The 24,903-nt window shown below is 33.0% G+C and overlaps 1 protein-coding gene across 2 annotated transcripts in view; it reads right to left on the reverse strand.

Moving 5' to 3' along the window:
- The window catches only part of LOC132703592 (protein phosphatase 1 regulatory subunit 14C), a 55,972-nt gene that overhangs the window by 5,064 nt on the left and 26,005 nt on the right, over positions 1-24,903 (reverse strand). For both annotated transcript variants that reach the window (XM_060672942.1, XM_060672943.1), the window contains exons 2-4: positions 21,608-21,922; positions 725-820; positions 231-272 (exon numbers count right to left, since the gene is read on the reverse strand). In XM_060672942.1, coding sequence (XP_060528925.1) covers positions 231-272; positions 725-820; positions 21,608-21,922 — 453 coding nt within the window. The remainder of the gene's footprint in view (positions 1-230; positions 273-724; positions 821-21,607; positions 21,923-24,903) is intronic.

Consider the following 24,903-nt stretch of genomic DNA (forward strand, 5'->3'; position numbering starts at 1 on the left):
AGTTAAATCGAGTTGGTTCAAAGGAAAAAGTCAGTAAATTACTTTTTCATGTAAATTTGCGGTTTTCTTCTTTCTCGATTTGAATGTCAAAAAAAATATCGAGGTAGTAGCTTGTTCCCTACGGATAATTTGTTAGTCCCTGTTTATAGACTTGATATAGAATAGAGCTTTTGCTATTTTTGCTATTTTCATCCAGTATCAGTGCAAATCAGTGCTGTACTCATACTTACATTTACATCACTTTGGGAAGCTTTGGCGTCTATAAGGAGATTCTGAAACAATAAAGGACATAAAAATCAATCATAAATCTGCGAGATTTGGATTTCAATCAATTTCAGTTCCTTTCGATTTCAATCTGAATTTTTGAGTCCGAAAACCTCTGCCTAATTAGGCCAAGCACCACCTTGACCTAAAACCGATTTACACTTCGTCAAGTACAAGTATTAAGGGTTAAATGGTAACTTAACAGTTCAGTTTACAGTTTGGTAGCTCAGCACTAGCTTTATATATGTACCTGCACTTGTTACTAATCAAAGTCTAAATCGACTGTAACAACTCTCAACCCCATAGGTGGGGGAATCTCCTTGCTATGACATTTCACTACATGCAAATATATGTAATCATAGATTTGATTTAATATTTATATGATGTAAAATATAGTAACAAAATGAATAGAGAGCACACAGCGTATGAACTCAACAATATATCGTGCTAAAATATCTACCTGTAGCTGCCTCCGTCTCTGTTCGTCGCTGTCCATATCCAGAAGTTCATCTATATCGATCTCTACTTCTTCGTTATTTACACCTTCTATTTTGTTCTACAACAAAACAAATAAAAGGAATTGTAATTGTGGTAATTAGACAAACTCCTGATAAGATTTGTTTTATTAACACTCGAGTTTTCGGGGCTGTTAACCAAAACTAATAATGTCAAATAATAATGGCGGACGTTCACTTTCTAAAGTACGACTGTCAATAATCATTTATAATTGTTCGTAGCGAAAATTGTAACCGATTTGATATGAGAACAAGTAAGGTTATTCGTACTATCTTATTCGTATGCCTACGCGGAAATTTATTTATACGGTCCGAATTAATATAAATATTTTGCTGAAAAATTTTCTAATTATATGTCAGGTGCCATGTTGGTTGTTGAATACCGCAAGGTCATTGGTTGAAAATGAAATTTTAGATCTTGCGCATGCGCCTATTGTATGGAACTTCTTAACATTTTTCCATAGTTATGTCACAAGTATTATATCGGCATACGTTGAAAAGTTGAGTTATATTTTTAAATTCTGTCATCAATCAATGTAAATGTTGCATGTTGAATAGATATTCTAAATTTTTGTTCATAATTGCTTTATAAGTTCCTATATTATCGGCATAGGCAAATTTCACCAAATCTGATACTGGTCGGTAATATTTAAAATGTGTGGTAAAAACTTTTACAGGTGAAGTTAGTCTCTTCAGTTATAAAGCACACTTTAGTTAAAACCGAGTTTAGTATTATTATTGTATTATATAATTTAATTTACGTTTAGTAATTTTACGACGAATTTCAAACCCATTTTGTCCACATTGTGATTTGTAACCTAAGTTTATAGTTTTGTGAGAATCCATTCTTGTTTTTGGAATACTTATGTCCTTTTTTTTGGATCCGTTAATTAATGTATTCCCAATACAACGCAGGAAACTTTAATAAAGCAGGTTGCAAGTGGAATATTGAAAATGCTTACTAATCTGTCAGTCGATGTCGAGACCCTTAAGCTTCACGTCAGATGAAATCTGCCTGAAATGAAGGATTGTCTTCAAAAATTCTACGCGGTTAGTGGTCAAGTTTGATCCATATCTGTCGAATGAAATATTGCCTCCTCTGTGACTATAATTCGCTTGTGCGTGTATAAACGGTTAATGTCTGACCATTCTTATCATTTCCATTTTTGTCACAAATATATCGGATATGAATATATATTTAAAGGTAGTTTTTAGTATCTTCTACAGGGGTATCCAGTTCACTCTTGCAGAAGTTGTTTACCCAATTTAGCCTACTTTGCGATAAGTAATTTCACTCTATAAATAATGCACATTATTTGTCGTACGTTTGTGATCTTTACATAGAGCAATTAAAACAACGTTCGATGCGAGAGGAGAAGGTGTTATGATTTAAGGCTCACGTAGTTCCCTAATGCGGACAAACCGGAAGTTATGCAATTAATGATAAGTTGGCTTGTTAATCAACTACCACTTTAAGCAGGGTAAAAATGTTTGCGGTACATTATTGAAATACATACTTAAATAATAGGAGTGCCGTTCTTGTAATTTTTATTGGGTTATTTCCGCAATTATTATAATACTTTAATCAATTTTTGTCGTTCGATTTTATTCAGTATTTTGCCATTTTATTTATTGCAACAAACTGACGCCATTAAACGGCACATGTGTATTTGGTTCGGGACTTTATTTTATCGCTACATAATTATGACTACAGTTTTCTGCAGATTTTGATTCTCAATTAAACCCACGACTAAAAACCATTCTTAATTAATTAAATTAATTGATTTAAAAAAAACATAACCCAATAAAAAATGAGATTTAATTTCAAAAACATTTTTCAAATGATGTATAGTATAGCTCATCGGATTTAGTTTTTATTAATAACATTATTAATAATAAATTAAGTCAAAAACGATTTTTAAGATGAAATTTTTATCTGAGCGCCAGTAATCGATTCCATTTAGTTTTAACCAGCTGCGTTATGTGACAAAAGTCTGAGGAAGAAAAAATCAGGTCGAGACCTAAAACGAGCGCAATGCGGCGGATGCACTATGACATGTGCTTTTGGAGTTACGTGTGTAAGATAACAATCGTTGTAACCATGGGCGTACCAAACTAAAAAAGAAAAAACGAATAATTTCGAATTTGCCTTAATATTGCACATAATATGCACTCGAGTGGTAGGTTTTCCTGAAAAGACCAGTTTTGGTACTTGATCTACAAATTAGATTTCAGTATTACTTAATGATATACCGTAATTCCAGAGACACATTTCTGAACAAAATGCAACCATAAAAGTTTCTATGATTTATAACTATTTGGTATCAAAGAAAAAATACTTTTTTATTAATATCTAGACGATTCTTTTGGCGATGATATTTTAACGTAGTACCTTATTTTGTATTAAACATTTATACAGAAATTAAATTATAAAAAATAATAATATTCCTTCCACTATTTCTCTGGTGTAAGCGACATAGAAATTGAGCAAAACTAAAAATTTTTAAAGTGATATATCGCGATATAAAAACTATTCTTGCAAACGTACATAAAGTAAGATACTAAAAAATGCCAAGAAACACAGAAAGCTTTACTAAGCTTCTTTTATTGTGAAATAAAAATACATATTTTTAAAAAAAGTTAGTGGCTGAGGAATTATAATCATAATAGTACGAGAATAATGCGAGTTTTGCATCTTATACTTTTTCTGCGACTGTTAGTTTTTGGGTACATTTTTGCAAGACGACACGAGTACATTCATTGAGAAGACCGTTTGAAGTGACAAACGTCAAAATTCAAGCCGTGCGGTAAAATCTCCGGAAACATGTGATTGTTCCCAAACCCGCGCGGTAATATCCCGGAAATGTCAGAAGTGGATCTGTGGGACAAGAAACTCATAAAGTGACGCTTTCCGCACGCTAGATCGGTGTGTAGTTGGGTATTTTACACAAGGGAGTGCGATTTGTCTCTTGGCCACAGTGGCATACGTACGTTTTTTTTTGTTAGAAATTTCAGGGTCGCTGTTGGAGTTTTTGACAGTAAATAACAAATTTCAACAAAATAAAACGGACTTTTTAGGGCACATTTTATATGTCGAAGAATTTGGTTTAGAAGTGCGCTCCAGATATTAGGGCCTGCCATTAACTAACACATGACATTTAGATAATTTCATTTGAACGTGATTCGTGGGGAGTTGCCATTCGGTCCCATTGGTTTTGTGATCGTTAATGTTAGGCGCCTTCGGCGCTTGGTGCCTAATACTAAGATGAGTATTTGGTTAAAGAATCTAAATAACAACGCCAAGGAATATCAAAATTATTGCTTAACGATAATTTATAAAAAACAATTCAACCCGTGACTTAAAAAATATCGCAAAAAAGTGCTTCATCAGCCAGGCATCGCGAATTTCGACCTTGACGTTGAAAATCGTTTGCAGATTAAACGAGCCTTACGTAATCACTTATCCTTCTTCTTCCGACGATAACGTTCGCGACACGAAAGGTCTCTGGCTAAAAGGATTTTGCTAGCGTGTTGTGATTGTTTGCGAAAGTTGATGGTTCGTGTTTGTTAAAATCTTGACGGTAGGTGGTGCGAATTTTACCGCTTCACCGTCCAAAATTTCGATGACGCATTGTAGATCAATTTTTCTTCGATTGGCGATAATTTATTAATACGCCGAGTACACTGCTTTTATGCTATCGATCGCAAGTTCCGGCAAAGTTCAAATCTTTCCCGCATCGCTTATTATTTTAAGAAAAAAAAAAGTTTTAAGCAAGAGAGAATTGAATAGATCAAAAGAGAACTTTGGAGTTGTGCAGCTGCAGCCGTGACAACGTAATTATAAAATCTGACATCATTGCCGCAGGGTATTAAATTTAGACCTATTAGCCTTTGCAGCGGCGTGCTATAGTTTGGTTGATGCATTTTAAATAAGTTTTTTCTGCCAAAGCAAATAAATCGTAAATAACCCTTACGTCAAGGTCAAATTGTAGTTTCTAGTAGACAGTATAATTAGATTATTGAACAATTATTTTTTTTAGTAACAAAAACATATGAGGCAAATTGTCACATTCCATTTTGTTCTAAATAGTCATTTAATCAAAAATTTATAATTTTAAACTTTAAAATGTTTGCGCCTCAGGTATTATCAAAAAAAATCTTTTTACTACTTGCCGATAGCTAATTACAAATTAATAATTATTATTATACAGCTGCTGAAAAAATGATAAATTTGTTTCGTGCTTAGTTTACGGTTTGAAAGTTTGTTCCCATATAGGCGGAGTGCGATGAATATACTTTCCTCAGCGAGATAATAAAACGACGATCGATCGACAGACTAATTGCTTTCTATTGGACACATGTCCCAGGAAATTAAAATGACGAGTTAATAAAGCCTTTTCGAGATTCAGATCTTCTGTCAGACTGCGAGAGACATATAGCTTTTAATAAGCTTTGTATAAGCCAATTCATATCGACAGTAATTCGATCAATAAATAACAGAAACAGAATAAATTCTGCATAAAAACATTGCATACAGAAGTGCAAAATAATAGCAATTTAGAAGTATATTAATTAAAAATCGGATATGACATGTAAAAAAATACTCTTTCCTACATTATTTTTGAAAAATTTGTAACATATGTTAATGTCTCATATTTGAAAGTTATAAAGGAACGTGACTGTATATTAGCATGTCATTTATTATTTAAACTGATAGGAATAATGTATACCTATTATATTGAATTTTGTAGGTCTCTCCGGTATTTTGTAAAGAAAGATTTGATCTGGCATATACCGAACTATCAAATTTTCTAATTTAAAAAAATCTGACCAGTATATTTTAATTTTATAAACAATGGCACAGTAATAATAATTTGATTAATTTAAGTACTTCCTCTACCAAGTCATGTTAACAACGCCGAGGGCACTTTATATTTATTATGCTTTCCATTATTTCCAAATTTGGAATATATTCGCCATGCATATTGATGTCGCACTGGGCGAGGCGCAAATACTGCAAATTAAGTTTATAACGTTTTTTGTTCCCGCAAATGCGATTGCAAAGCTTTATTGTTAAAAGCATAATGTTGCCAAGTAATGCATCATAATATTATTTTCCCAACTTCAATCACTTAACGCGTTAGGGACCAACAATTATTCGTGGCAAATCCCATGTGCGTGTCACGAATCCTGGAATAAGGTGAACAAACCCGCACCAGTGACGTACGGCTTATAAATGCGTTAATGTGGATTATTGAAGATTTCCGGATTTCAGTTTCAGTACGCAGGTCTGGAAAGTATTACAGAAGTTTGGATAGTACCTGTTTATTTACTTGCTCAGTTTACTTCTAACAACTTCTCTATCGTGGACCAAGTTTTTTATAACCACATTAGTTTGGCCTCATCCAAAAACACTACAATAAAGAAATTTCATTGGATTCTATTTATACTTATATTTTCATACATATTATATTTATTAAGGACACACACCCAAAAATACAACTCAGTCTTGCCACTGCTCAGTACATTAATATTGACAGCCGACAGTTTTGTTAGACGGTCATTTTAATCAGTTTCATTGTGAATAGTTGAATAAAGTTAACCGCATCAAAAAATGCAAATATATGCCACTGGTTTTCAGCCTAGCAGAAGGGTAGCGGACATTACCTGAAGCTTTTTTCGGATTAATTTATCAACAACACCGAACATTACTTCGAGGCTGGGACAATACCCTTCTAAAATCGACACCAATGCATTTCTATTGGGGATTGAACAAAGTTTTTAGACCTTCTTCCCGCGTGATTCAAACTTAAGCTAAAGCTACGCTATACAATTGACTTTTCTAAAGAAAAAAACGTTATCAGGGGTTTATGGGTTTCACAAAATTTGGAAGCTCAAAAGTTAAACAGGCTAAGCAGGCTTACTGACTTGTTATTAAACTACTTCGGTAATGACAAAAAGTGTGTAAGTAAGGTATTTTGTTCTATATAGCCACAACTTGTTATACCTTTCCGTCGTAATAAACCTTAAAGGCCGATGTAGACTGTTTCAAACTCCTTACTAATAAAACCCAATCTAACCCCACAGGAGTGAGAACACAACTGATTTTCCCCTTGAGTGTTAATAAATTTATTAAGGATCATTTTTAAAAATCAACGTTGCTTATTTTGCGTGCTATTGGGTATATGCGAATACGTTGACCTGTAACTGCAGACGCATCATATAATACCAATGGTGGCGCATACGATTTTAGTCTGCTATGCGTCGACAATAGGTACGTAGAACCAAAACATTGCACGGTACATTGACCAATGCAAATAGGAATTTCGCTATGTGTGACGTAAATGGTTATCACGCGTATTGTCTGCAACGATGTCCAGCTGCACGATTTACGTTTTTGTTTTGTAAAGCTGAATCATGGTCTTGTTCGCTTGTCCAGCGATGCGTTTTTAAATATTTAATGTTCCGCAATTAAAGGTGAATCATGCGGTAGAGAAAATGTTCATATGGTGAGTCATATACGAGATGCAGTTCTCATCGGAAGGTAGTTAATGCAGGTATAATATTCCTCTGTGCTTTTATCTCAAGTTGTGCTGCGCGTCGTATCGTTTAAACAAAATATGATAACTACGTTTTCTCAAGAGCTGCAAAAATGGTGTAACAGGAAAATCTATTTTATAAAAAAAACATGTAAGTGGGAACTTTACTAGTTTAAATACCGTTTTATAAATATGGATTAGTCTGCTGGAAAGAGTGACGTGTATGACTACCACGGGACACTGGTCATGCCATAGCCCACAATGTCGTGACCAAAATAACAGAAACAATTTTTTCTATTCCTTACTATAAAATACACACAGATTAAGTGTACTCAAAGTGTCACCATAAATGGCCAGCCCATTGCTTTCTAACCAAAGTTTTTGATAGATTTTTAGTATGGCTAGCATATCCTAATGGTAAAATGAAATGTATTATGGCCTTAGAAGTTTAAGTTTATTAATTACCTCCCAATCAAGTTTCGCCTAAAATTTTCGTAAAGATGAATTTGCTTTATTTCAGGTAGGGCAGGGTTATAGTTATAAAACTTTTTAAATTATTTTTCAATGTTTTCAAGTTTGTTTTTTGCTGGCAGTGTTGAGTATGTTACAGGTTTGTCTGTGTTCTTTGAAAAAGCGTTTTACTTCATCGCTGGTTATAGAAAACTATGTATGCATTAATAGTTCATCTAAACTTGATAGGCTTTCAATCACAAGTGAGAGACTTATGAGATGCCTTGTATACTAGTATCTCATGTCATGTATATGGCACATCAATACTAAAAACTGCTGTGTTTAAAATTTTTCGACAACACAATCTCTTAACGAGATCATTACTGGCAGTAATATATTATTTTACTATAACCACGTCTATATCGGGATTCCTAAATCCTTCACAATAATCACAGTCCACTTAAATCCACTTCTACTATGCTACTATGCACTTTGTGTTTAATTTATAAGTTTTAAGATATCGTCAATAAAAAATCAAATTAAGTAAAGTTATACCAACATATACTTCGTGCGAAACTTCTACGTTTAGAAAAACTACTCGACAGAATATTAACAAGATTATAATAAACACATTTTCAAAATAAAATCGGCGATCGACCCGATCGAACGTATCTCGAATAAATTGTTTATTTCTGCTCGATGGCGATCGAATCGATAAACCAGTGTTTATTGGCCGATTCAATGGATGAATGCATCTCAATTGATTTTTAATGAACCTTTTATTGACACGGCCAATTTATTCCCGTTCAATGCGTTTCAAATAAAAAAGACTTTTGTAAAAACCGCACTAAGCACGAAATATGGCTTGAACTACACGAGAAACTTATGACTAATAGTTTTTGTCTAATGCTAGCGTCGAAAGAAATTAAGTGATACTACACGGTGTACACAAGAAAAAATTTTTAAAACGTGAAACTACTGTTCGTAAAATTAGGTTGTCATTGTTCCAACATGCTACAGCGCGAATTTTGTCACTAACGATTAGATTTTTTGAGGATATTTTAAAATCTTTGTTTAAAGTTCAATTAATTAAAAGTTAAAAAATAGCGATAATGTACTAAAATTATAAATAAATAATAAATAAAAATAGAATTATCGCCGATACTTTCGTTTGCTATGTCCATTTAATATATGCATTTAATAATAATAATAATAATAATAATAATAATAATAATAATAATAATCTTATAACAGTCTCTTTATTTCTTATGAAACAACAACAATATATATATATATATATATATATATATATATATATATATATATATATATATATATATATATATATATATATATATATATATATATATATATATATATATATATATATATATATATATATATATATATGATGACACTATATTCCGGGATATCATCCGTTCGCTCGTTGAACTCCGACTGGAATCCTGCATCCGACTGGAATCCTGCAAATCTTGCATCCGACTGGAATCCTGCAGACGTTTCGCCAAAATCTCACTTGGCATCTTCAATGCTCGCGCTCCGAGTGTTCGAAGTGTTTTCGGAGCGCGAGCATTGAAGATGCCAAGTGAGATTTTGGCGAAACGTCTGCAGGATTCCAGTCGGATGCAGGATTCCAGTCGGAGTTCAACGAGCGAACGGATGATATCCCGGAATATAGTGTCATCATATATATATATATATATATATATATATATATATATATATATATATATATATATATATATATGCAGAGTTTACTGAATTTCTTATTACATAAGCGTGTTCAACCTTTTATCACTTTTCCGAAGGTTTTCTTTTCACTATCCTTTTAAGTTTTCTTAAAATCTATGTATATATATATATATATATATATATATATATATATATATGCAGAGTTTACTGAATTTCTTATTACATAAGCGTGTTCAACCTTTTATCACTTTTCCGAAGGTTTTCTTTTCACTATCCTTTTAAGTTTTCTTAAAATCTATGTAAGGTAGAGTATTTCATATTTATTTCTATAAGTATTTTTTAAATTTTCTACGGTCCTTGTGCAACTTATATCAATAGTCAAGGTGTTGAAAGTTCTAATGAAGCCTGGGAAATTTCATTTTGATAAATAAATACAGTTGCCTACTGTTGTGGGTTTCTTTTATATCTCTAGAATAGTTTACATTACTGCAAAATTTGAATTGCAAAAGTTTTTTGTTTGAATATGCTGCAGGCGATAAAAATATTATACAGGGTATCCCATAAGTATTGCACAGAACTTATCGAAGCTGATATTCGGAATTGATTTATCGCTGACAGATTGTCCATAATTTAGCAAGCAATTACATCTTCCTTCAAGTACAACACTCGTTTATTTAAGTCAAAGCAGTTAGGAGACCCTAGAACTAACTAACTACTTAAATGATGTGAGTTGAAGTCTTTGTATCTTCGCCTCTGGAGCGTAAATTTTGAATAATGTAATATTATTTCCGACACTTCAAACACTCGAAAATTTGATTAGCGATTACGTTTTTTAATTAGCACATAAAATCAACACAGGAAAATTGAATTTAGAAGGCAATAATCAAAGACATGCAAAACTTGGAATACAAAAAGCAACAATACAAAACGAAGGTGACTACATTTTTGTTAATGTGCAATGAATTTTTGATGTTTCGCGGCCAGTTGCAGAGTTCCTTAACTCTTTTAAAGTAATTAAACCCAAGAAAATAACAAACTTGGTCAAAATCAGTGCTAAATAGACTTTGGTGGACTTTTCAAAAAAGATATAGGGAAAGGAAAAGTCCTATTTGAAAAAAAATGTTGAAATTGATGTAATTCGTTGGTAAGTTTGGACACCCCGTGTGTTCCCCTTTACTATAGAAATAATTACCATGAATTAAAAATGGTTAAAAGGGGAATTGTTTAAAATAATGTAACATCTTTTAACATTTTTAAATTAATCAAGATTCCGGGAAAACTATTATGGAGATATAAAAGAATCTTGCAGCAGTGAGCAGCTACACTGAAAACGAAAAAAACACTCCCGATTGTTTTTTCGTTGAACTAATTCTAATTCTAATACTTTTTTGCAATTAAAAAAAAAGTAATTTAGTGAATTATACAAATGCGCAAAATGTCACCAATATGTCTCTTCAACGTTTCGATATTGCCACATCAGTAAGTAATACCACGTATTTCAATTCAAATTTTATCGCCAAAAGTGTTTACATTTCCCGTAAGGGCTGCACTTGATCTTATGGTTATTATTCGACATTTTCCCGCATTTTCTCTAGGACATATGGGTTAATTAAAACAACGGGATACGTGTTTTCCACTCGTCATCAATTCGTAACAATGAAATTGCTTTGTCGATTGGAACTTTTCACAAAAAGCGCGCGCGAATCAAAACGGTTCGATGGGAAATAAAACGGCAACGTTTCCCACACAGATCTACGATAAAATTACTACCTACATCTAGGTATTAGCTTACTGTTTTATCGCAGTTATTACGTTCGCGAACAGGCCGTATGTGTGTGTTTGTTTAATGTCGAATACACGGAAAAAATACTTTAATATCCCAGCCTATACGCGTTCCGAGAAATTTACTCCTGCCAGTTATTTACGTCTTATCTTCGGTAGATTTATGAGTTATTTGCTTTTCTAAGGCGAAATCGATTAGTCAAAATGCAGGTTGTTATAATACGACCAAAAATATAATGCATTTATTGCTTTGACGTTTTAAGTATTTATTTTACAGTACCTTAACCGCAGACTTTCGCAGGACCGTGGTAAAACCCATCCCACCAGATGTTTATTCTGCATTAAGTGGGCCTTCCTTGAGATGGACCGTACTGAATATTCGTAGAAACTTGAAATTTTTATTTGAAATGTAAATGGACCCTTTTTAAATTTGACTAAGCATTGATTCTGCGGGGTATTTTCGAATACATAGAAGCGTTTATTTTAACATCAGGTGATATGTATCGTTCTTAAGAATCTAATCTAAATTGCAATATGTTCGTATATATTGCGGAGGCATTTGACTGTGATCGTTCCAGTAAGTACGTATTTATGTACCTGATTCCCGAGATTTGACCCTGCTAGGCTATTTATCTTGCAGGTAAATTTGAAAACAATCATTTTTGCCTTGGGTGCGTGCCTATCCATTAATAAAATTGTTGTTGTTGTATTTTTGTGACTTCTACATAGTTCTTTGATTTGTAAACAACAACAGTCTTTTTTAAGACTATAGATTATATTCGCGGTGGATAAAGGTACGTTATAAGAATACAGATAAATATTTATTAGAATCTTACGATTAAACATTTTTTGAAGGTTCGTATTTTTTAACACTTTAAAATGTGGAAACCGTGGAATGAAGCAGATGTTCCCCTGTTAGAAGAAGACATGAAAAACAACGCAGAATTTGAAGACAAAGTGGAAATTGTAGTCGAACCTAATGACAATTTAGAAAATGAACTACATCAGCAAATAAAAGAACGGATCCATTTATCTTCGGATGCTAAACAAATTGTTTTGAATGTTGACAACTTTATAAGAAATTCAACTGTCAACTGTAAGATCAATTTTTTAAAGAAACTTCCACGGCCTACTGTAATACTTTTTATAAAACTTCTGGATTCCTCCTGCATCGGTTTTTGTTGAGTCGAACTGGCTTACGTTTCGCCAATTATCCTGTTGGCTTCTTCAGAGCTTGACTGAAACTATTTCTGTCAACTGTCAGTCAAGCTCTGAAAAAGCCAACATGATTGGCGAAACGTTAGCAAGTTCGACGCAACAAAAACCGACGCAGGAGAAATCCAGAAGTTTAAAAAAAAGTAAGAAAAATTGTTGCAAATGGGATAGTCAAGAGGAAAGTGACAGAAGATGCTGGTACGTGAGTTTTTAAAGAGCAACACGCAGATCTAATTAGTGAAGTGTTTTCACTCTAGAAGTACTGCATAAAAAAGTACTGACAGATTTAAACATTAGTTGTGCCAAAAAGTCGTTGCGCACTTTTTGAAGAAAAGGGATTTTTAGTTTCAAACAATTAAAATAAACGTCAATTGCTAATGGAATCTCAAAGAATTTAGCAATGGAGGGTGGATTTTTTAAATGCAATTGAAAAACACTGTGGGTCAAAAAACGTCAAATATTCAAACGCGGATTACTATGAAAACATGACCGTGGAAATATTTGAGGACTGGTTTGAAAATAAACTGTTGCCAAAACTATCGCCAAATATAGGGTTATTGTGTTGGATGATTCCTCATATCATTTAGCCCAAATCAGAAAAATTCCATATTGTACTTCTTCAAATAAAGAAGAAATTAAAGAATTTCTGTAGGAAAATGATTTATATTTTGAAGAGAGCTACACGAAAAAACAACTGCTGGAACTATTAAAAATATTTAATAAAGACTATAAAATTGATTCGGTAGCACAACAAAACGGACATGAAAATCTGATATTACTCCCGTATCACTGAATATTGTATATAAGAAGAAATAATTAACCAAAATTTAGTGATAGTACCATAAACGTAATTCGAAAAGAGGTAGCTAAAATTGCTCGGCGAAAAACATGAAAACATACTTATATCTCGCTTGTTAATGTAGGACGGTCCTGGAATGGTTACGGTTAAGTGTCTGCTCGGCAGGGTGTTTTATACGGGGCTGCGTTTTGGAGTAATAAACAGTATGAAAATTTAATCACGGGGTCGGTTGCAAAAGCACTATATTTCTGGTTGAAGTATATTGGTAATGTTGAAATACGATTAAGTAATAAAAGTTGTATTTTCGCGATTCGACTGCTAACTTTTGATTGATGGTTTTAAATTAGAACGAATGATTTCCTGGGAACTTGGCAGGTTGTAGACAAAAAGGAAACGAAACGCGAGTTGTATATCACAGGCGTCTATTAAGTATGTATGAAGCAAATCGAGTGCTCATAGGCAAGGCAACCGATTATGAAAATATCTGGCCAGAATGTGAAGAATTATGTGGGAAAACGCTACAGGGTTAACTTTTTATTTGGGGACGTAGCCATGGCTTTTCAATCCTCTAACCACCAAACGGACAGGACTGAAAACATAACTGTCCAATTAAACAAACTGAGCTGTTTGACCGTAATGTATTAGGCATAACTTATTCTTAAAAAGGTAAAAAAAGGAAATTATTGCAAGATCTATAGAACATAGTCTGGAGAGTGAATTACAAATGGAATGCTTTTCAAGAATTTTAAGCTGCGACTGACTAAACAAACCAAAATCTGTTGTGTTCAAATCAACTGTCATTTTCCATGTATGGTTAGTATAGCATTAAATGTCTGGAGTTTTTTCGTAATTTTATTTAAGTTACCGGATCCCGGTTAGTTCACGGTTATAACAACGTGTTTTTCCATAGCCTAAATAGACCAAACCTCAAAATTTGACGTACAATAAACCATTAAAAATACGCAAAAATATTGAGTCCAAGAAAAAATTATTCAGATTGTCTTAAAATGCATATTTTATGCACATATCGAGTTGAACGGTACAAATGGCCTATATTGTGTCTGAATTTTAAATGCTAAACACGGGAATATTTTTGAATACTTGAGCAATACTGGGCAATATCAGGAAATACTAGCAAGCAACTGGCCTAATACTAGTGGATACTCGGTCAACAGGGAACTTGTACAAATTTTAACAGGAGAAAAGCTGCTCGGACAAAGCTCGTAATTTTCTAGTCTCTTTCCACAAAGGTTAGGTTTGCAAGCGGTGGAGTGAGTGATTAAATTTCAAATACACAAATCGTTTTATCACACTACAAAGTCTCTCTTGCCTACTGCTCAACGAGAGAAGAAAGTTTGTCGCAACTTTAAGAGGTACATTTAATTCCGCTAGTTGTTAGATGCAGTAAATAAAAACCTTTTCTGTAACAAAAGGTTTATTACATCTATTTAGCAGCTTTTAGTTTGCAAATTTACTGCAAAATCTTGTTATATTTAACTCAAGAAATGTCAATGCATTAAAAGTTTCATTGGTCCGAAGCATAACTTGTTATATAATATTATATCTCAAAATCCAATAAAGCTTAAATAAATATCTAGAAAAAAATTTCTTCTTGTAATATCGAAACAATTACAAATGCAGAATTTTGAGGAACAATATGAATTGAAAAAAGGTAATTTTTTGAAATCATTTACGGTGTGGCATCTATTACTTTCCTCTTATCGCAAGTACGAGGAAATACCCAAAATCGAAATCGAACTTGGAGAGGATGCACATAAATCGCAACATTCATATCAATTCATATTTTTCAAATATATTACGTGTTTATTATTCTGGTGTTTCCATCTGACAGTTTATACTAGCAACGTAAAAAACTATTTAAAAAAATCACGACGCATGGTTTCACGAAAAACTAGGTTAATTGCTTTTGAATTTTTAACGTAAGTATGCCATTTCCAAAAAATAACGAAGCTTACGAAACCTTAACCCACTGACCCGTAGACGAATTTTAATGCATTTTATATTACCCTTACTTTTTTTTTTAATGATCACTGCCTACCGTTATTTTCCTATCATGAACATCGAATGTTATCACACACACGCGACTTTTTTACTGAGCTATAAACGGAAGTAAAACATCCGGCCGGCCTTGTGTTTACATTAGAACAACATATGATATGTGTTAATTTTAGCTACAGGTTGGATTTAAAATACTTTTCGGACATGCTTCTCGGCCTCCTTTGACTTCTCCATTGACTTTTCCATTGCCTCAAAATTAATAAGTTGTTGCTCTTTACAAAAAAGGCCATAAAGATAGTGTTCGGGGCTCGGGGCTCTCGAAAGAGGTGAACACAGCGTTTCATCGCTGTGCGATCTTTCGAAACCTTTGATTGCGTTCCTCATATTTGTTACGACGCAAGTTTTTTAGATATGGAGTAAGGGGAGTCCTTCTAAACTGGATGCAATCATAATTCTCTAACTGAAATCAGCATGTCTAATAGAATGGGAAACTCTCAGGAGTTGCAAAAATAAATACAGAAGTTATTCAAGGTTCTACTTTGTGGATATAGCTATTTATCACTATTATTAATTAATTTGTTCCTTTGCGCTGTGCGTAATACAACCACGGCAAACTTCCCCGATGACACAACTATTACGTCCAATTGTTAGACTTTAGTTGACTTGAAAAAGATTTCTGAGAGCAGTGTAGTGAAGGCTCGAGAGTGGTTCACGGCTAACTGACTTATTTTGAATACAAAGAAAACCCAAACCATGATCAACGGATAACCGGCTTCGTCAACAAAATACTATCAAATTAATTGGTAACTATCGATGACAACTTGAACTTGTCGGTTCACGTAGATCAGTTATGCTTAGAGGTTTCCAGGACATTTTTCTGCTTACTTCTTTACTTTACTGTTACCTTTGTCTTCTATTTCATTCAAAGCTGTCTTATGGTATAGCAGTCTGGGAAAACAGCACTGCAGCAAAAGAGGCTTTCATAATGCGAATCTTGTCGACCTGTTTTCCGTCAACACAGTGTTATCTCTGCTATGGATATGTTTGTTTTATTCATTCATAGATGCTTTTCTTGCTAAAGATAACCTACCACCAAACTGCACATCTTCATAATTATAACTTGAGGTATTGTAATATTGAAGTGAAAAATGAACGTAAAAAGAAATTTCAGATTTAAAGATTTTTAATTGCCTCCCTGACAAAATTAAGAGGCTGAATCTTTAAAACTTGTTAAACTAATTGTCGTCTTTAATATCTTATATAATTATTGTTTTGATATGGGGCCTATTATATACTAACATAGTAAAATAAAATTCAATTCTACTTTTGGTGCCATCGAATTGCTTTAACAATAAATCCTAACTTTCAAACCTTCAAGAATTGAATTCTTAATCTGGTAATTTATTTACAGACAAAAATAAAATATTAAAAAATATTTTTGTTTTTCTTCTAATTAGTGGTACAGATATCGGTCTGCCGTTTCAAGTTTAATATTTTATCCCAAAAGTAAACAAAAATAAACCCGGCAAAGCCGTAGATAAACACTGCAACTTCGAAAAATATTTAACGCGTAATCCTATTTACGGGCGTCTAAAAATATTTACGTAGTATATAACAAACCGTGGATACAAAACGGTGATGGCGAGGTGCCAATGGACTCCAGCGCCGTAGATACTTGAACACAGTTAATTTTTTAAATTTATCTTTCTCTTATTATCACTTCAAGACCTCTATGCTAAAGGGGCTTAAGTTGTATAAACTTTCAATCTAATATCTCCTATAGTCCGAATCCCTATTCTAAACAAAAATATTTAAAGTCTGCAGACATTTAATTGAAAACCGAAATAAAATGGTATTAATTAATAAGATTTTCTTACTGATTTTATGTTTTTATATTCTATAATGTTCTATATTTTTAGATTTTACTTCGAATCATCCTCTTATATTTTCGTGCTACGCATTTTTACAAATAATATACTGTATACTGTCGTGTAGTATTTGGTACAGGGCAACAGGTTCTATTCTATAAAAATCTCAGAAGACATTTTCGACTGTTGCACGTGGTATAAATTGTGGGGCTAAAATAGCATGGTCAGCAGCAGAGAGCATCAATAATGACTAACTGGGCCAAAACATAGTTTGAAGTCTCGGTTACGGACGCCTCTGCACCACCAAACGCCGAAAACGCACAGTGAACAGTAAAAAAATAAAAGAAATTCTGTACATATTTATATTTAAGTCTTCAGGCGGAACCGTTTACCAGTAATTTGAGTCTAAATGCGGATGCCTAATTGACACGTAAATGGTTTTATTCTTCGCCTGGTGCTTTTACTGATGAGACGTTTTTATGCGACGAATACAACAAGTCACATTGTATCGTAAATGCGAAGCGAAGGCACGAGTCAACCTATTTACAAAAATGAATAGGAAAGTTGTGGTATTACAACATCAAGTCGAAAAGAAGCCAAACAAAACAAAAACAATTCGTGAACAGCAATTGGTTCTAATAGTTTAATAGAGTGGACGCAACGACGTGAAACTGCGACAACGATAATTTGATACATATCTTGCAAGAATTTTACAAACAAATAATAATAGGGACAACTAAGTTGGCTGAAATATCATAAACCACCGTTCCGTGTATATCATTTCACGTTGTATGTAACGATGGGGGATAGTTTGACTGTCATAAAACTCTTTGCCCACTTTGACTATAAAATATCCCAAATGCACCATCTCATCGATCATAGTCAGTGTATACAATTTTATTATTATTTTACTATTTTTATGTCTGCAGAATGCAATTTCCCAAATAACAGGAGATGTCCCAAAGGTAGCTTTATCGTAATAACAGTAACATTTTAAGGAAAAGTACATACCACTCACGAGTACCTCATGATTTTAGATGTTTTGTTTGTAGAAGATATCGTATTGTTTAGTGGCAAGTAAAATTATTACTGCGTCCAACAGAATATGCTTGATATTCTAATTACTTTCACATTACTTCCGATGTAATGCTGTGTGACTGCCGATACATTTGAACTACGTTATGACGTCATAGAAACTATTTACAAAACTTCTGGATTCTTCCTGTGTCGATCGTTGTTGAGTCGAACTTGCTAACGTTTCGGCAATCATACTGTTGGCTTCTTCAGTGCTTAACTAAAACTCTTGTTTGAGGTGGGAAGGGCTAAATGAGTTTCATAGATATCGTCTGGGATGACAGGTAAAGACCTGAGTCGCGGTTAAGATTGTTTGCTTATAGATTTCTATAGATTGTCCGATTTTTCGTTGGTAGAAGAATTGATTACATGCCAGAATTTGATGAGTTTATTTGTTTTAGTCTTAAGGCTGTTTGATATTCTTTGAGTCTAGTTGATATTTTTCGTCCGGTATCTCAAACGTATTTTTGTCTTCGACCGTTTGAAGATGATGGGAGATGTTTGTTGATAGTATTTATGTAGCAGATATGAATGAGTGTAACAAATATTCAGTGATGCAACAATATGCCGATAACTCCCAAATTTACATTTCTTTTTCTACGGACGACTTAAAATGTTTTCTAATAAACTTTAATCTTGACTTGAATAGTGTAAATGTCGATTCTATGGACCATAACCTCAAACTCAATGCCTCTGAGTCCTGTGTTCTTCTGTTTCATAATAATAAAAACATTGTAAATAAAATAACGTAGATTTTTGAGCCTTCTATAAATAATGAATTTTTACCGAGGCTAAGAATTTAGGAGTAATTTTTGACAAATTTCTTGCTTTTCAATCACATATTAATAACATACTGAAAATTGCTTTTATGCGTTTAAAAAAAATGTACCATTTTAAAAAAGTTTTGCCTGCTAAAACTAAATATTATTTATGCGAGAGTCTCATCTTCCCTTTGTCTGTTTATGTTGTTTATACAGAAAGTTTAAAACTCTTGTATTTCTTATAATATCCCATTCCGTAATCACATTACGCCATATTTAAATAGCAATAATTTACCGAATATGACTAATCGTAGAACGTGTCACATGTATAATTTTATTTTTAGCATTTTAAACTCAATTCAATGTTTTTTGCATCCTCATGGCATCAGAAATGTTAATGAATTCAGAGTTCCTAAGTACAGAACGGCTGCATTTCAAAAATCATCTATTTTTGTTGCGATTCGAATGTGGAATTCCTTGCCCGGTCATACGACAGTCATACACCATTTGCCTCTCTAATAAAAAAAAAAACGTTTAATAGAAAAGCAAAGATGCATTAGTTTTTTTTCCCGTATTTCATTGTTATCGATGGTCTTCACGCAGGTACGCCCATACTTAAATCCTTAAAAGTGTATTTTGTGCGACAGTTTTTTATTTATAATCGAGTGCAATCATTTTAGTCACTGTTATTGTTATCCATTAAATTGTAATTTGTTAAAAATACTATATAGCTTGGCAAATAAATAAATAAATAAAAATATGCCATAATGAGTACTTTTATAAATTAGTTACAGCACCTTACTTTTAAAAAACCTAAGAACGTTTTTATCAAAACCGAAAAGGTTGCTTAAATATATCTGTATACTTCCGCGATTGGTTAGTCCAACCTCAAGGATAAAAATTGTGGATTTTTTTTCCAAATGTAGTTTAGTTTTGGTAAATTATCTAAAACTGGAATAATTTAATAATTTTAAACTAACAAACTAACAAAGAACTTGCGAAAATATACCTATTTTTCTTTTCTTTTTCTCTCGCATTTCCCGGGAGGCGGGGATATACTTATAATATCTGGAAACGCTCCCGCACGTTTCCTGAAAAGTCGGGTCGATAACCTTGTCTCGCGGAAATGTTCATTTTCGCCGCACTTGGGTTTTACCTTTCACGGCTTTCAGTTTCGTTTCCAGCGGTATTCTGTTTACGAAGCCTCAAAATTCAAAACAAAAAACTAAGCGATGCTGCGACGAAATAGAGAAAGTAAGATATTGATAGGGTATATAACTTATCGAGACATATTGACGGTGCGGCACAGGAATTCTGATCTATTGGTATAACAGGTTAAAAGTAGGTAACAGGTAATAAGTAACTTGTCTGTTAGTTAAAATCAAAATGGCAGTTGTTAATTTAAGTTTATTTGGACTATATCCATATCGAGATACACATCTAATAACATACCTTTAAAAATAAATTGTATCGCATTGCAAATTCTTGTCCATTTTTATTCATTATTTACTTCACAAGTAAAGAGAATTAAAAATAACCTCTTTTCGTGACCTCGATAAACACTCAGGTATCATTTCCAGATATCTGTGAAATAACCTATTGAGATAAAAAAAATCAATCTAATTAACTCGAATTATGACAAAACATTTTCGATTCAAGAAGCCACCAAAACAAATATGTACTAAGTTAAATATCATTTGCTTAGTCCCAAACATATCAATCTTAAAAGTCGCTGACGATTTATATTGTAGGTAAATTTGGTAAATTTTGTAGTGCTACTTATAAGCGTTTTGATGCTAGAAGTGAACGTTGTATTGTATCCTGTTGTTTTGTTATGGTCAATTAATCATTTCGTAAGATCAATCGAACCCATTTCAAGTTAGAAAGGTTTTTCGGAAATCAGCCTAAAAGATGCAAGGTTTTAAATCTCAATTAAATAATTTTGATTAGTTCACTAAGGCAATTTTCAAAATAAGTTATTTGTAGGCAATGTATATGACAAATTTGAACTAGGTCCGAATTTCTTCAAGAAGTCCTCGTTGGTGTAGGTTACATCCCAATTTTAAATGTATTGCTTGGTCTTTTGAAAATATAAATTTAAAGGCACATAAACATTAACAACGTTTGCGATTTTAAGATAAGTGATTTACTGTATGTTTTAATTTATTCGATAAAACGTTATAATCATTTTACGCTATTTAATTTATGGAATACGTTGTCAATATGGTCATTATAACCTCAATTTTCACAAGTAGTGCATGCGACCGCAAAAACTGAAAAAGCAAAACAAACCAAAACTATCACGTCATCTGTAGACTTTTTGGCATTTTGATGGGAATCAAAATAAACGAATAATTGATAATGTCGGAACTAGTTTTACGTTCCCTTACAATTATCCTCGTATCTACTTAGTAAGACTATCATGGGTCGATCTATAGTATATCAAGTCTAAGACTCTTATATTTGCGAACGGAATGTACCAGGTTAAAGCGGTTAAATAAATTTTAATAATAAATTTCTTAAATGTCCAAGGATTGTAGAACCGGAAGATGGTTTCGGGGTTGCCCATCCCCATTTCTTTGCTAATACGCAATCAGTTAAGACTTACATTGGGTGCGTAAAGTTTCTTGAGTTCCTCGTATAGCCACATCTCGACCGCCAGCCGTTTCCTGATGAGGCTCATCTGGTGGTGTCCATATTTCGCGGTGAGGAATTTTTCCCTTTTCTCCTTGATCTCGCCCTTGTCCTTGAAGGCCACGTGAAGCCCGTGTTTGGCGGGTGAACGCTCCGTGCTGCCTCGTCTCACGTCCCCCGCGGTCAATATGCCCGCAGGAGTCGCAGGGGGTCCGCTTCTATTCGCGACGAACCCGCTTTGTACACCTACTTCCATCCTCGTTAGCAGCGCGGCGGTGGATGAAAGTGGCTGAAGAAAACAAAAAATTTGACTAATTAAAAAAATTAGGAAAAAATTCACATGTCGCAGGAGTAACAATACCAGAATATTAACACAATCAATTTGTTTTATAACTTCGTTAAATATAAATATGAACCTTAGATATAAATAAAATTTAAACTAAAACAAGAGAAAAAAGATTTTTTAAATATTCACTACTCAAGCCACTTAACAATTTTTTCCTAGATGGATATATATATATATATATATATATATATATATATATATATATATATATATATATATATATATATATATATATATATATATAGAAGTTTTTTAATTTAAGGAAGTGACAGAACAAAACTGATCACACTTGTTATTGATTAATAATATGTATTTTATAATAAATTATGATGCGTTTGTGATGTCCAACTTACCTATAACACTCTTCAAAGAATACCCATATATTTGGCGATTCGGGGAATCCCAATAAAAATATCGACTCCATTTTGTTCTCAAAACGACGCAATGTAACCCAAATGTAAATAAATATATTAATATAATATAAATATAAATCTTATTGTACTTTTTAAATTATTTCGGTCAACTGACACAAAGAGATTTGACGGTCGATTCCAAAACCCTACGAATGAATTAACCTGAAATTGATCAAACTTGTTTTTCCCACTATTGCCCCTCCACATGGGCAGTCAATGTAATTCTCGAAAAATGTCAATTATAATACCAATCTCAAAAAATATATATATCGACCTATCAGCAAATTGCCAACATTGTCTAAGGGTAACGAGAAGATTTTGTGTACTCAAATAACTATTTTCATTGAAAAAATATGTTTCTCCTATTAAATCTGCAAGTTTGCAAGTATTTGTCTCTAGTAACTAAGGATGAAACGTTGTGAAGTTGTGATATTGAATCGCTTGAACCACTGCAGTTTGCAGCGAGATCGGAGTAGGTTGCAGATTTAGCTACAACTTTAGGAAACAGAACACCTCTTATCTTTATCTCTGAAAGCTTCGCTGGCAGTAATTTGATTAACGACTATATGAGGCGCAGTATATTACATCAGTCTCAGAGTGTGTCTATAGACCCTCCATTTGAAGAAGCCTCTAAAGAATGCCGCTGAAAATTATTTACTTTTTATTGCAAAAAAAAAATCCACTTATAAAAAAAAATTTCATTAAATACGAAACAAATTATTTTTCTTTTTCTAAAAACTAGTTCATCTAGTACAACTTCTTTTGTCGATCTATTCAAAAATATATATTTTTGGTTTTTATCATACAAGATTTAAGGATATTTTAGTCGCTCCCAATTGGTGTTAAGCAAAATTTTGCCCTCTAGAAAAAAGAATTGTAGCAACTTTTGATGTTATTTTATCGTGGTCTATTTGATCATAGGGATTTCCATATTTTTCAGGAAACCTTGTAGATCAAATTAAGTAAGTCTCTTTTTTCGTTATTTTATTCTTTATATTATATTACTATATTACTATTATTATTATTATTATTATTATTATTATTATTATTATTATTATTATTATATAATTAAATTAAAATTATATATTCAGTGAAGTAGTTACGTCGAACAACAAGTTCATTAATATACTATTCAGTATAATAAATGCAAAAAATAAATATAAGTATACTTTTTCTTTTCGAAAAGACGATAAATTTGATGCAGTCCAATATATTCCACCGATCGTTCCCAAATTAATCTGTCACTTCCGATCGTTGCGAGGTGTTTTAAATAAACCTCGAAGCAGAATGGCAAATGGGCCAAATCGATAGAAATTCGTTGAGTTATTTTCAGCTAAAAGTTTTCGTCGTTCCAATTCGATTGGTCAATTATTGGATAAAAAGGAACTTTTAAAAATATTTGACGGATTAAAATGATAACAATGTCAACTAACGGTTAATAATAACTATAGAGAATACTAAATATACATTTTAAAAAATCGAATACGCAAAGCCGAGGATGCGGCCAGCTTGAAACGGTTCAAAAACAGAAACCTGTAAACGAGTATATCACATGGAAACACGGTAAACTTAAACAAATATTCGAGGCAAATGAGAATAACCAGCTCTAAAACCTAAATAGAGCTCGCAATTTTTCGGTAAATGAAACATAAAATTAACAGTTTTGGCTGAGCAAGTTCAAATAACAAACCAATCAAAACGTTTCGGAAAATTCTTTATCGCTTTTAAGCTGGCAGACTTTCATTGTCACTGTAGACGGATTCATTCGATCGGCGTGTATCGATTGTTTTTCCTTATTCGCTTCCAAGAACGTCTTGTGGCCGACGCGGCTTGTAAACACCCTTTCGAGAGCGGATGTTTTCGAAAACGACTGGAAAAGACATGGTTAAGAACGCCACAATTGTTTATTCTCTAAGTGGCTCTTTCGGGGATTTAGTACCTTCGTCAAGTAGCTCCTCCAAGCATAGTCGAAAACGATAAAATTCCAATGGCGCCCCAGTATTTTGACATTTTGATTTTGACTATGCGGAAATAATTTTTTTGTTATCGCCCCTCTAAAATTGAGGATTTTACAATTCAATGAGACCTCTGGCGGAAAAAATATGAAGTTACTTGGAAAATGGAATTTTGAATGGCCGAATTGTTTTCATATGAATTTCATTTTTTCGTAGTTTCTTTAAAAAATAAAGGAAAAGCTTGCCGGTTTTAAATCAAAATGGAATACAAATTACTCTGTTTGATGGATATCACTAAAGAAACATTCAATAACAACTATCCTTGTATTGGTGTATGATGTAATCATTTTATTGTTATAACGTACATAACACGATTTAGCAAGATATTTGAAACTTACAAACTTACCAGCTTTACAACTGCTAGCAACGCGATTTATGGACACATGGTGTTTTACAATATTTAATTAATCCTTAATTTCATAGGGTGTGCTTTTAATCAAGCGTGCGCAAAGAGTCACTGCGGTTTCCGGCACTTTGGGCGACGGGTTTGGTAGCG

This window comes from Cylas formicarius, unplaced genomic scaffold (genome assembly GCF_029955315.1).
Source record: "Cylas formicarius isolate icCylForm1 unplaced genomic scaffold, icCylForm1.1 PGA_scaffold_6__28_contigs__length_40554024, whole genome shotgun sequence".
NCBI lineage: Eukaryota > Metazoa > Arthropoda > Insecta > Coleoptera > Brentidae > Cylas > Cylas formicarius.